The sequence below is a fragment of the Pseudoliparis swirei genome, chromosome 13, assembly GCF_029220125.1.
Source record: "Pseudoliparis swirei isolate HS2019 ecotype Mariana Trench chromosome 13, NWPU_hadal_v1, whole genome shotgun sequence".
Taxonomy (NCBI): Eukaryota; Metazoa; Chordata; class Actinopteri; order Perciformes; family Liparidae; genus Pseudoliparis; species Pseudoliparis swirei.
In genome coordinates, this window is record NC_079400.1 from 15,070,273 (window position 1) to 15,082,391 (window position 12,119).

The 12,119-nt window shown below is 43.7% G+C and overlaps 2 protein-coding genes across 2 annotated transcripts in view; one reads left to right on the top strand and one right to left on the bottom strand.

Annotated features, from left to right (window-relative positions):
• Window positions 1–13: 13 nt before the first annotated feature.
• Window positions 14–7,383, bottom strand: LOC130203235 (monocarboxylate transporter 4-like). Its single transcript, XM_056429201.1, has 6 exons — window positions 7,265–7,383; window positions 4,383–4,642; window positions 4,162–4,305; window positions 1,817–2,415; window positions 1,500–1,680; window positions 14–996 (listed from the first exon to the last, which is right to left on the bottom strand). Exons 2-6 carry the CDS (start codon window positions 4,603–4,605, stop codon window positions 638–640), a joined length of 1,506 nt encoding a protein of 501 aa, XP_056285176.1. The 5' UTR covers window positions 4,606–4,642; window positions 7,265–7,383; the 3' UTR covers window positions 14–637.
• A 2,389-nt stretch (window positions 7,384–9,772) lies between these two features.
• Window positions 9,773–12,119, top strand: part of ccdc57 (coiled-coil domain containing 57) — a 28,511-nt gene continuing 26,164 nt past the window's right edge. Inside the window, exons 1-3 of the mRNA XM_056429379.1 lie at window positions 9,773–10,341; window positions 10,593–10,756; window positions 11,722–11,844. Of these exons, the coding sequence (XP_056285354.1) occupies window positions 10,339–10,341; window positions 10,593–10,756; window positions 11,722–11,844 (290 nt within the window). The 5' untranslated portion in view covers window positions 9,773–10,338. The remainder of the gene's footprint in view (window positions 10,342–10,592; window positions 10,757–11,721; window positions 11,845–12,119) is intronic.

Sequence of the window (12,119 nt, forward strand, 5' to 3'; positions counted from 1 at the left end):
TGAAACCAATATGTCATTTAGGCATCTCACCACAGAACATGCATGTATTTATTTAAACGGGCATCACATGTCTGTCTTGTGTTGGACATCACGCTGTGCAGCCGGCTGTGTAGAACACACACAGATGACCTTCACCTGAGGGGACGGTCATCAGCCGAGTCACACACACTCACCACACGGAGTCAACACAGTGTTCACACGGACCAAAGTATCCAACGGGACGACGTCTCAAAGGGGAACAATAGTCTCCAGTGATTGGTTCGTCCCTTCTTCTGCCAGAGACCACGACACACTGGGCCTTTACAGAGTCCATTCTGACAACCACGGAGTCTGAGGTGCTGGACGCCTGAAAGGATAACTCAGGAAATACTATTATATAAATAAACAATTTTTGGCATTTATCTTTTCTGTGCATATTATTTACTTGTATATTAGTCCTATTCTCACAAAAATATTTTTCTTTTTTTGTCTGCATATTTTAATTCATGTAATTATTTATCACTTGTTTTCCTTATTAAAATAAAGCAATACGTGTGAAAATAAATAAAAGTGCATACAATGATTTCATATTTTGACATTTGTCTTTATATTTACACAGAAATTCTGGAATATATTTCTCCTTATACTTATTTATTCTTTATATTTTTAATTGTTCCCAGTCATCCCTCGTCTTGTTCTTCTTGGCCGTGTGTTCTCTCTCCTCCATCTCCTTCACCATCACCACCTCCTCCCCAGTGATCAGAGCACTGTATTTCCCCTTCTCCTCCTCCACCAGCTCCTCTTCATCTTCATGATCTTCCTCGGCCTCCACCCCACAGTTCAGTCCCTCCTTCTCTGCAGCAGTGACCACCATCTCCATTTCGGCCTCTGGCTCCTTCTTCCCCCGGCGGAGGCAGAGGCAGTTGCCCACGGCGATGACGATGGCCGACAGCGCGACCTCGCAGCCCGCCAACAGGAAGACGTGCATGTACTGATGGGTGGCGTCCAACAGGAGACCTGGGGGGAGAACGAGGCCATCGGAGTGAGTTCTGGTTCCCAAGCAGCTCATGAAGTGAACCACATATAGGAGGGAAACATAAGAATAACGTCTTCTGGCTGGAGAGCTACTGGAAGCTTCAGCCCGAGTCTTTATCTTGGGCTGCGGTGTAAGAGCTCAGCCGACTACCAGACCACTTATTATGGGATGTGTTCATTTAGATTCTTTCACATCAAGTGACGCTATTATTGACCTGGTTCAGACTGACTCTGAATCAGTTTCCTCTGCTCTAACCCGGCTGCATCGAGCTCTCCTTTGGTAAAAAAAACATCTTGTAAATCCGATGCTGGTCTGATGTGAAAAGAGGTCAACGTGTAACTTCAGCGTCGGTCTTTCTTTAACGCATCACCCTCATTTAATTGTGTTCACAGCTCAAAAATACACCTTTAAATGCTTCTCGTACGGCTGCCTCTGCAACGTCTGAGCCTGAAGATAACGTCCTTTATGGTTCGAATGGTCTGACCTGCTCCAGGAGGTCCCAGCAGCACGGCGATGGCTTCCATCAGCAGAACCAGGCCCAGGGCGCTGGGGAACCTCTCCGTTCCCACGATGGTCATGAGGACCTCGAACTGCAGCGCCCCCACCATGCCATAGGAAATACCGAAGAAGATGCAGAAGACCACCAGACCCGTATAGTCCTTCGCCTGCACGCAGAGGAACAGAAGAGCCCTGAGCATTGAGGACACGCCGGCCTCAAGGAGCCATCCGTCTGGTCTCCAGGCTACCATGTCAGGCAACTGACCAACAGAAACCTTAGAGGACAGGATCAGCTCCAGTTACCTGAGACCCGACGATGTCGGTGATCCCGTTGAAGAACATGGCGAAGCTGAACAGGTAGACGCTGCGGGGCCGCACCCACTTCAGGCCCGCTACGAGCCCCGCCGCGGGCCGGGCGAACATGTCAACGAAGCCCAAGATGGTGAGCAGCAGAGCGGACGTGGTGTCCTCGTAGCCCAGGCCTTTAGCGTAGCTGACCACGAACACAGGGGGCACGAACAAGCCCAGCACCATGATGGACGCCGCCACGGCGTAGATGAGGAAGCCCCGGTCCTTGAACACGCTGAAGTCCAGGAGCTTCTTCTTGGTCGGGGGCTTCTGCTCCTCTGCAGCGGTGGGAGGGGCTTCCTCCAGCTTCTTAGGGGGCACCAGGGGCCTCATGAGGGCCCCGCAGGCACAGCAGTTGAGGAGGATGCCTCCCAGGATGAGGAACCCCCCCCTCCAGCCATAGTTGTCCTGGAGGACCTGACCCAGTGGGGCGAGGCAGCACAGCGCCACCGGGCTGCCGGCCGCCGCCAGCCCGTTGGCCAGAGGCCGCTTCTCACTGAAGTAGCGATTCAGCATGATGAGGGAGGGCTGGAAGTTCAACGCCAGACCCAGACCTGAGGAGAGGAAGACCTGCAGCGTTACTCTTGGATTCCTAATGACAGGCAGTGATGGGTGGGGGTAAGCCCGATGTAACACATCGTTACAGCCTGCTTGAACCCGGCTCTGGACACTGTGGAGGCTGAACTGAGTAAAGTTCGTCCCCTGAGGAGCATGAATGTGCTGAGTGAGGTCACTTTGAATGTGTAGCCCTGGGGGGAAATAATAAAAATAAGCCACAAAGATATATATATATATTTATATATATATTAGTCTTGATTGGATTGATTGGGCACACAGGGGTCAATTGGTCTCACCTGGTGGGGGCGGGGTTTAGAAGAAACAAGGGGAAAGGAGAGAGTGGGAGAGATGAGAAATGACGGGTGAATGAGGTGTGGAGGAGCGTGCTGTTGACTGAGGAGGACACTGCTGAGAGAGGACACTGCTGTGAGAGGACGCTGCACCTGAAAAAAGGACAGCGCTGGAAGGAAGGAGCTGCAACAGGCCTGCAATGTGTTGGGGAGCATGAGTGTGTGTGAGTGTGTATGTGGGCCCAATGGGGGGGGGGTATTTAAATGAAGTATTAATCACCATCATCAATGTTACCGATTTGTTTGGAGAAATCCGGTTTCTTAGTGTGATTATTTTGTTTGTTTTGATTGTCTCGTTGGATGTATAATTTAAATCAGTAAACTAATGGTGGTCACTAAAAGCGGTCATCTGTGGTCAGTCTGTTAACTTCTAATATGGTCGATCCAATTGATCACTCAAATTCTGCTCAATAATAATGGAGACCTGAACCCAACCACCCCAGCTTGTTAACTCAAAGTGTTGGGGTGCTACAAATATATTTTGTGTGCCAAATATGTTTCCAGATGATGGCGCTATAGAGGAGAGGTCAGGGATGCACCAAAGATATCAATGTTCATCGTGTGGACCAACATGAAAGGATGGATCACCTACAAAGCCTTGATAGGTGATGCTCCATCATATCTTAAGGAGCTTGTAGTACCATATTGCCCCACTAGAGAGCTGCGCTCACTAGATGCGGGGCTACTTGTGGTTTCTAGAGTCTTAAAAAGTAGAATGGGAGCCAAATCCTTCAGGTATCAAGCTCCTCCTCTTTTATGGAAGCAGCTCCACCTTCAGTCCTGGAGGCAGACACAGTCACCTCATGTAGACTGAAGACTTTCCTCTTCATAGTCTTATAGTTGGGGCTGAATCAGGTTCACCTGGTCCAGCCCCTAGAGATGCTGCTATAGGCTGCTGGGGGACGTTTAGGATACACTGAGCACCTCTCTCCTCTTCTCTCTCTCCTTATGGATGAATTTAAATCTCTAATGCACATTACTTACTCTGCTTCCTCCTGGCTGTGTCTGAAGTTCACCCTTGCCCCTGTTTTCTGCATGTGGTCCATGCCTACTACAAACTATTATACACCCTGTCATACTCATTGAATGTGTTGTAACTCTAAATCTGTCCTTCTGGTCACATGACATCTATTGTTCTGTCCATCCTGGAGAGGGCTCCTCCTCTGTTGCTCTCCTGAAGGGTTCTTCACCTTTTTCCCCTTGAAAGTTTTTTTTCTATTTTTTAGGAGTTGTTCCTGATCCGATGTGAGGTCAAAGGTCAAAGGTCAGGGATGTCTCTGTCCAGACTGTAAAGCCCTCTGAGGGGAGTTTGTAAATTGTGATATTGGGCTATACAAACTGAAGTGAGTTGAGTGTGAGTGCTTAGAGTCAGCTGAGCAGCAGCTGCTGTACCTGTGATGACTCCGATGCAGAGGTAGATGTGAATGATGCTCGTGGCGAAGGAGGCCAGGATCATCCCCAGAGCGGCAAACAGCCCCCCGACCATCATCACCGGCCGGCAGCCGAACCTGTTGACCAGCACGCTGCACACCGGGCCTGAGGAAGCATAACCAGCCGTCGGCACGCGTGCGGTACCGGACCGTACAGCCCGCCGCGGCGCTGCCCTGCCCTACCTGTCCCGTACAGCATGGCGAGCAGGATGGAGGAGATCCACGCCGTGTCGCTGTAGCCGACGTGGAACTCCCGGATCAGCTCCTTGAAGAAGACGCTGATGGCCTTGGGCAAGGCGTAGGAGAAGCCGGTGATGACGAAGCCGCCGGCCAACACCGCCCAGCCCCAGCCGCCATCCGGTGCCTTCACCCCGGGAGCCCCGTCGTCCACCACTGCTCCTCCCATGATGCTCTCTGGCTGTCGAGCTCTGTGGCTTTAAACACTGGAGGAAACAAGATACACACTTATCCTTTAACTTCTGGTGTGTGTGTGTGTGTGGTCTGAATAAACAGAGACACGCATGAATGTGGGCAGAGAGGATGATTAATACACCAATCAGAAGCATTGAGCCCCTCAGGAGCCTCGTGGTTCAGTGAGAGCTTCTTAGAGGATGTGTGTGGTGGTCACTGCAGTGAACGGTGGGAATATGGCATGTACACACACACACACAAACACACACAGATAACACACACTCACACACACACTTATACTCAAACAGGAGCAAACAAACACACACACTCACACTCACATTTTTTCACGGATAAAATCTGAGAGGTGCTGTTCTCAGGACAGTTCTTATATCAACATTTATTTTGACTAATAACATTTGAAATGATGAATGCACTTGCAAAGTTAGTACAACATGTATTCCAGAATAACTTTGACCTCTATTTCATTTTTCTTTTGACAAAATGAACCAAAACACCATCAATGAGGAAGACCTTGGACATTACAATGACCTCATAGCCCATCACACACACACACACACAGCCTCCCAGATGCTCCAGACTCATGGCGTCTCAGAGAAACTACCACACGATATTCTCACGGTACAAAATCACAATAACGTTTTGTGATATGGAAGCATATTTATATCACCTTTTCTTCAACTGCAAATGATTCTATTTCCCAACATGTGTTTTATAATATGTTTTTACTGGGTTCATCTCACTTTGACCATTGTTATTGCAGAAACATGGTGTGTCAGTCTGACATAACCTCCCTCTTGGTTCTGACCATGGAGAGAAACACAGAGTGGACTGGAAGAGCACATGTGACCTCCAGATTTAATTTGTATTTGCATTATTAATAATTAATACAATAAAAGACCCATTGTTGTGTCGTTCAGATTGAACGAACACTTTTAGACCAGTTGTCCTGCTTCAGTCAGACGGGTTTGACCTCTGACACGTGGCGTCACCAGCCCTGCTCTGTACCACGTGGGAGATCCCACTGGCTGTGCCCCCACACTTTATCTACTCTTTCCATGACCCATTGTGAGTTGTGACCCATGCAGCATTCTTTAGGAGACCTCGTATCAAGATTCAAACTAAAAAAAGACCTGACATTCCACCGGCACACAGACTGATGAAGACGAAGGGCCCGCGGGCGCTGCCCTGCATTGTGATGGACGCTGCTCTGCAGGAGGTCAAACTGAATAATGTTCATGGTTATAACTTCTGACCTCTGTGAAATTTGTCGAGTGGAGCTTCAACAGCTCTTACAATGATGCGTTACCTTTTTAATCAGGACATGATCTAAGGCTGTAGCAATTGCCACATCACATGTCCTCCATCTTTGGGCCCCACTATAGAGCATCCAAGGAGACACTTCATCATGTTATCTCCACTATAGAGCATCCAATAAGATATTTCATCACGTTTTCTCCACTAGAAGAGCATCCAAGAAGATACTCCATCATGTTATCTCCACTCGAAGAGCATCCAAGAAGACACTCCATCACGTTTTCTCAACTATAGAGCATCCAATAATACATTTCAACTATAGAGCATCCAAGAATACATTTCATCATGTTATCTTCACTATAGAGCATCCAAGAAGACACTCCATCATGTTATCTCCACTATAGAGCATCCACGAATACATTTCATTATGTTTTTCCACTAGAAGAGCATCCAAGAAGACAATTCATCATGTTATCTCCACTATAGAGCATCCAAGAAGACTTCATTATGTTTTTCTTTCCAATGGAGGAGAGCATTAGAGGGCCCTTTATCCTGGTTTCTCTTCAGGGGGTTCTAGCTAGATCAGGGCAAGTTAAGTCTGACCTTTTCATGTGTCACAGATGTCTTGTTCAATATTTGGTCATATATATAATATATATATATTTTATATATATATATATATATATATATATATAGTCTGTTGAGGTTAATATTATCTTCTTATTTTCTTAATATTCTATATGCAGGCAGCATCCGGTATGCGGCCGAGCGCACGTAGGCAGTGTCTCCACCCTCATCACCATGGTTACAGCGGCGGGAGGATGATTGCAACATCACGGACGAGGAAACACGCTCTGAATGACGGGGGAACTTTGGTTGGTGTTGGTGTGTCGCCTTGTTAGTTGACATATACATAACTATGTGAAGGCACCTGTCCGGTATGTAGACCACTTAACGTGGCACCGAGCCGACAGACCGGCCACCTTCATAAACACAGAAAGCAAGAGCGCGATAAAGAAACCTCCTCCAGCGGTGCGATGTCCGCTTTGAACTCCTCTGCCGTCTCTCACTTGTTGAGGCGGGTTCGCTGTCGTCTCGGCGACACGGGCAGATGTGGATCGAGGCGTAAGTAAGTGCCTCATGACTGATCGGAGAAGGTAATGTGTGACTGAGCATCAGGCGACACCAGCAATAATAACATGTATTATAACACCAATGGACACTACTAAATGTCTGTACTGACTGAGATCAGCTGGTATGCAATTACCTGTTACTCACTGACAATGAAGGGGACATAGACTGAAGAAGGCCGTGACAGGGAAAAACATGAAGAACAACCACGGATTAAAAAGAGAAAAGTCATCACACGGTGCCGTTACCTGCCGAGATGCTGCGTCCCTCCTTCACAAGCACTTCTACAGGTCCGCGTGAGCACTGCGGTCAAGCCAGCCGCCACTTCGGAAAACACAGTCAAGCCAGCCCGCACGATTTTTGTCAGTACACGTATATACCAGGCATTACGGTGTGAGTGTGTGAAAACTGTTTTCAAAATAAGAGCGAACTTCCGGTGAACGTGATATGACGAAACACGCCTTTAAATACAGATATAGTGATAGATTAAACTAAATGAAGAGATGAAAAATCATGAATGGTATTAATGATGAACACATTAAATGAAATAAAGTAATTATTCCAATATTGGGATATTCTGATTTAGAATTTCAAAATAAAAGCTAAAGAAAATCACATTCATGCGCAAATGGGTGTCTAATTTCAGAATATATTTAGAACACAATGGTGCGTAGTTACAAAATACTTTCACTTCTGATTCATGGTAGAGTACCTCAAGGTGTCATCCAGAGATAATCAAGACATTCTGACGTTTGATTTCTAAATGAAAGCACTTCATAAAGAAAATAATAGTAATATATTTCCAATATTTGATATTTCTTTGAAGCAAATCTGTAAGTTTCTTGAAAAAAAATCACACTGCAGTCTTGTTATTGGTGACCTCAGCTAGGTCCATGATTATTTTCATGAGATATTACTGTCAATTTTGAATAAATTCAATTTAAAGTTAGCGAGAAATAAATATTATTAATATTATGGCAAAATTTGGATTTTATTTAAAGCAAATCTGAAACTTTCTTCAAAAGAGGTACACTGCAGTCTTGTTATTGGTGACCTCTGCTAGGTCCATGATTATTCTCATGAGATATTACTGTGGAGATTTTGAATAAATTCACTTTAAAGTTAGCGAGAAATAAATATTATCAATATTATGACAATATTTGGATTTTATTTAAAGCAAATCTGAAAGTTTCTTCAAAAAAGGTACACTGCAGTCTTGTTAAGGGTGACCTCTGCTAGGTCCATGATTATTCTCATGAGATATTACTGTGTAGATTTTGAATAAATTCACTTTAAAGTTAGCGAGAAATAAATATGATTAATATTATTGCAATATTTGGATTTTATTTAAAGCAAATCTGAAACTTTCTTCAAAAGAGGTACACTGCAGTCTTGTTAAGGGTGACCTCTGCTAGGTTCATGATTATTCTCATGAGATATTACTGTGGGGATTTTGAATAAATTCACTTTAAAGTTAGCGAGAAATAAATATTATTAATATTATGGCAACATTTGGATTTTATTTAAAGCAAATCTGAAACTTTCTTCAAAAGAGGTACACTGCAGTCTTGTTAATGGTGACCTCTGCTAGACCCATGAATATTCTCATGAGATATTACTGTGGAGATTTTGAATAAATTCACTTTAAAGTTAGCGAGAAATCAATATTATCAATATTATGACAATATTTGGATTTTATTTAAAGCAAATCTGAAACTTTCTTCAAAAGAGGTACACTGCAGTCTTGTTAAGGGTGACCTCTGCTAGGTCCATGATTATTCTCATGAGATATTACTGTGTAGATTTTGAATAAATTCACTTTAAAGTTAGCGAGAAATAAATATTATTAATATTATGGCAATATTTGGATTTTATTTAAAGCAAATCTGAAACTTTCTTCAAAAGAGGTACACTGCAGTCTTGTTAATGGTGACCTCTGCTAGACCCATGAATATTCTCATGAGATATTACTGTGGAGATTTTGAATAAATTCACTTTAAAGTTAGCGAGAAATAAATATTATCAATATTATGACAATATTTGGATTTTATTTAAAGCAAATCTGAAACTTTCTTCAAAAAGGTACACTGCAGTCTTGTTAAGGGTGACCTCTGCTAGGTTCATGATTATTCTCATGAGATATTACTGTGTAGATTTTGAATAAATTCACTTTAAAGTTAGCGAGAAATAAATATGATTAATATTATTGCAATATTTGGATTTTATTTAAAGCAAATCTGAAACTTTCTTCAAAAGAGGTACACTGCAGTCTTGTTAATGGTGACCTCTGCTAGGTCCATGATTATTCTCATGAGATATTACTGTGAGATTTTGAATAAATTCACTTTAAAGTTAGCGAGAAATAAATATGATTAATATTATGACAATATTTGGATTTTATTTAAAGCAAATCTGAAACTTTCTTCAAAAGAGGTACACTGCAGTCTTGTTAAGGGTGACCTCTGCTAGGTCCATGATTATTCTCATGAGATATTACTGTGTAGATTTTGAAGAAATTCAATTTATTCAAAATAACTTACAGATTTGCTTCAAAGAAATATCAAATATTGGAAATATATTACTATTATTTTCTTTATGAAGTGCTTTCATTTAGAAATCAAACGTCAGAATGTCTTGATTATCTCTGGATGACACCTTGAGGTACTCTACCATGAATCAGAAGTGAAAGTATTTTGTAACTACGCACCATTGTGTTCTAAATATATTCTGAAATTTTGCGCATGAATGTGATTTTCTTTAGCTTTTATTTTGAAATTCTAAATCAGAATATCCCAATATTGGAATAATTACTTTATTTCATTTAATGTGTTCATCATTAATACCATTCATGATTTTTCATCTCTTCATTTAGTTTAATCTATCACTATATCTGTATTTAAAGGCGTGTTTCGTCATATCACGTTCACCGGAAGTTCGCTCTTATTTTGAAGACAGCTTTCACACGCTCGTACCGTAATGTCTGGTATATACGTGTACTGAAAAAAATCGTGCGGGCTGGCTTGACTGTGTTTTCCGAAGTGGCGGCTGGCTTGACCGCAGTGCGTGAGCGCGCTTCTGTCGCTGGCTTTTTCATATGCGGCGGCGCGCGGGGAACCATCCGTCGTATCGCTGTAGCCGGGGAACGATTTGACAGACGCACGGTTGCCATGGCAAACCTTCGCGTCCCGCCGAGTTGCGGTTGACCAAAACTCTGGTGAACGCGAGGCGGGAAACAGCTCTTCGTTGGACCGCTGCGGGTCGTGTGGTCTGTGACGTATGAGGGCTCGTGAGCCCGGACCGGAAGTCTGCAGGTACCGGTGTTATGGTAAGCTAGCGTTTGTTTTCTGTTGAGTCGTTTTTCTGCTACTGTAACGTCAGATGTACTAATCATCATCTCAGAGAGGGAGGTCCTCTGACTTTCAACTGTATAAGAAGTAGTCTGGAATGAGGCGCCTGTGAATATGCTTCATGAATCATGGAAGTAAACAGAAACTATGTTGCTCCAGGAAACACCGTCACTATTAACATGTGTACTACATGCTGCACCGCATGACGACCATTACTGTGGCCCCCCAGGTGTATCCCACTTCCACCATGCAGTCAGACGGGCACAGCGGACTGGGAGCCCTGGAGGCCCAGCTGGCCAGTAAAGAGAAGGAGTGGAAGGAGCTGCTGGCTGCAAGGGACCACCAGCTGGAGGCTTCCCTCACTGAGGCCCAACAGGAGAGCTTCTTCCTCAGGTACCTGCTCTCTCCCCCTCCCATCAGCACCACAGGCAATGGGACCTCAGCTGTTAGCTGGAAATAGTCCTTTATAAATCTAGGATTTGCTCGTGGACCCATTGAGCTGTTTAGTTTGTTGTTGGCGTTACAACACAATTATTTTAACTTTCACTTAATCTGTTGATTATTTCCTTTTTTGCATCTTTTAGTATATGAAATATCACAAAATGGTCACGAGAAATCGTCCTCCACAATGTTTGCAGAGCCTAAGAAGACTTCTCTAAATTAACGTTAGGTGCTCATAGCTTCATGTTCCCCTGTCCTTCTTGAGAAGCTTTTGTTGAACTGATATTTCCTGTAACCCTGAGTTAGTCAGAGAGGATTCTACAGCTTTGTTGTGAACTTTTATCTCCACAGCTCAGTGAATACAAATCACACAACAACAGTTAGAACATGTGAACTCTTAGTGCAACTAACAAAAAGAGCATATTTTCTCACCTACCTGTAAAGCTATCTATGCATGCAGAGAGATTTTTTTCCACATGTTTTGAAAACAGGACTTTAAGCATTAGTGACAACAAGAGCCACAGTAGTGATGTTGTACTGTGGGGGGCCACCAGGGGGCCACCTATGAGAAGTCTATGAGAAAATGACTCTACTTCTCTCTTGATGTATTCCCTCAGTAAACAAACATTGTAAATATGAGTTTATGTCTCAATCTCTAGTTTCAAGTCTTCTTCAATCCAGCATGATGTCATCATTTAGTACATTATGGACCATTTAGGTTGAAAAGTGCAGCTTTTAATGGCGTTGATCATTGTTCACTCGCAGACTGACTCTGGACTTTGTGGTTAAAGTTTCTCTGAGAGAACTCAGTGGAACGTTCTGTTTTTTAAGACTAAAAGTGACTTGACTTTAAACACATGATTTATTTTTGAGTCCAGTGGTGGCTTCTGAATCATTTGTCACGCTTCATTCGTCAGAGAACGTTACCAGCAACTGAGGGAAGACTTCCAGTTCAACCTGACCATCGTGGAAGAACGAGACCGAGAGCTGGAGAGATACGATGTGGTGACGGCCAGAGCTCTGACCGCGGGGCACGACAGGTACCAAGTCCAGGGACGGGTCACTTGTAACACTGAGATCAGGTTCAGGTTACTGAACCTGATCTCATCAGTGTTACAGGTGACCCTGGTGACCTGTAACTGAGATGACAGAGAAGTAAAATAAGAACCTAGTTGCATTTACAATATCAGTGGAAGATAGAAAATGAGAAAACAACTGAAAAATACATTAAAAACAAAGATGTACTCGATGTGCATGAAGTAAATGTACTGCAATATATGATAAATAAATGAGAGTGCGAGAACCAACATCACAT

Bases quoted from the DNA above. Each gene is read 5' to 3' on its own strand.
- LOC130203235 (XM_056429201.1), bottom strand. From the start codon at position 4,605: ATGGGAGGAGCAGTGGTGGACGACGGGGCTCCCGGGGTGAAGGCACCG. The intron at 2,416-4,161 runs GTACAGCAGCTG...TCCTCTCCTCAG, and splicing joins CTGCATCGGAGTCATCACAG to GTCTGGGTCTGGCGTTGAAC. The intron at 997-1,499 runs GTCAGACCATTC...TTCTCCCCCCAG, and splicing joins GCTGGGACCTCCTGGAGCAG to GTCTCCTGTTGGACGCCACC.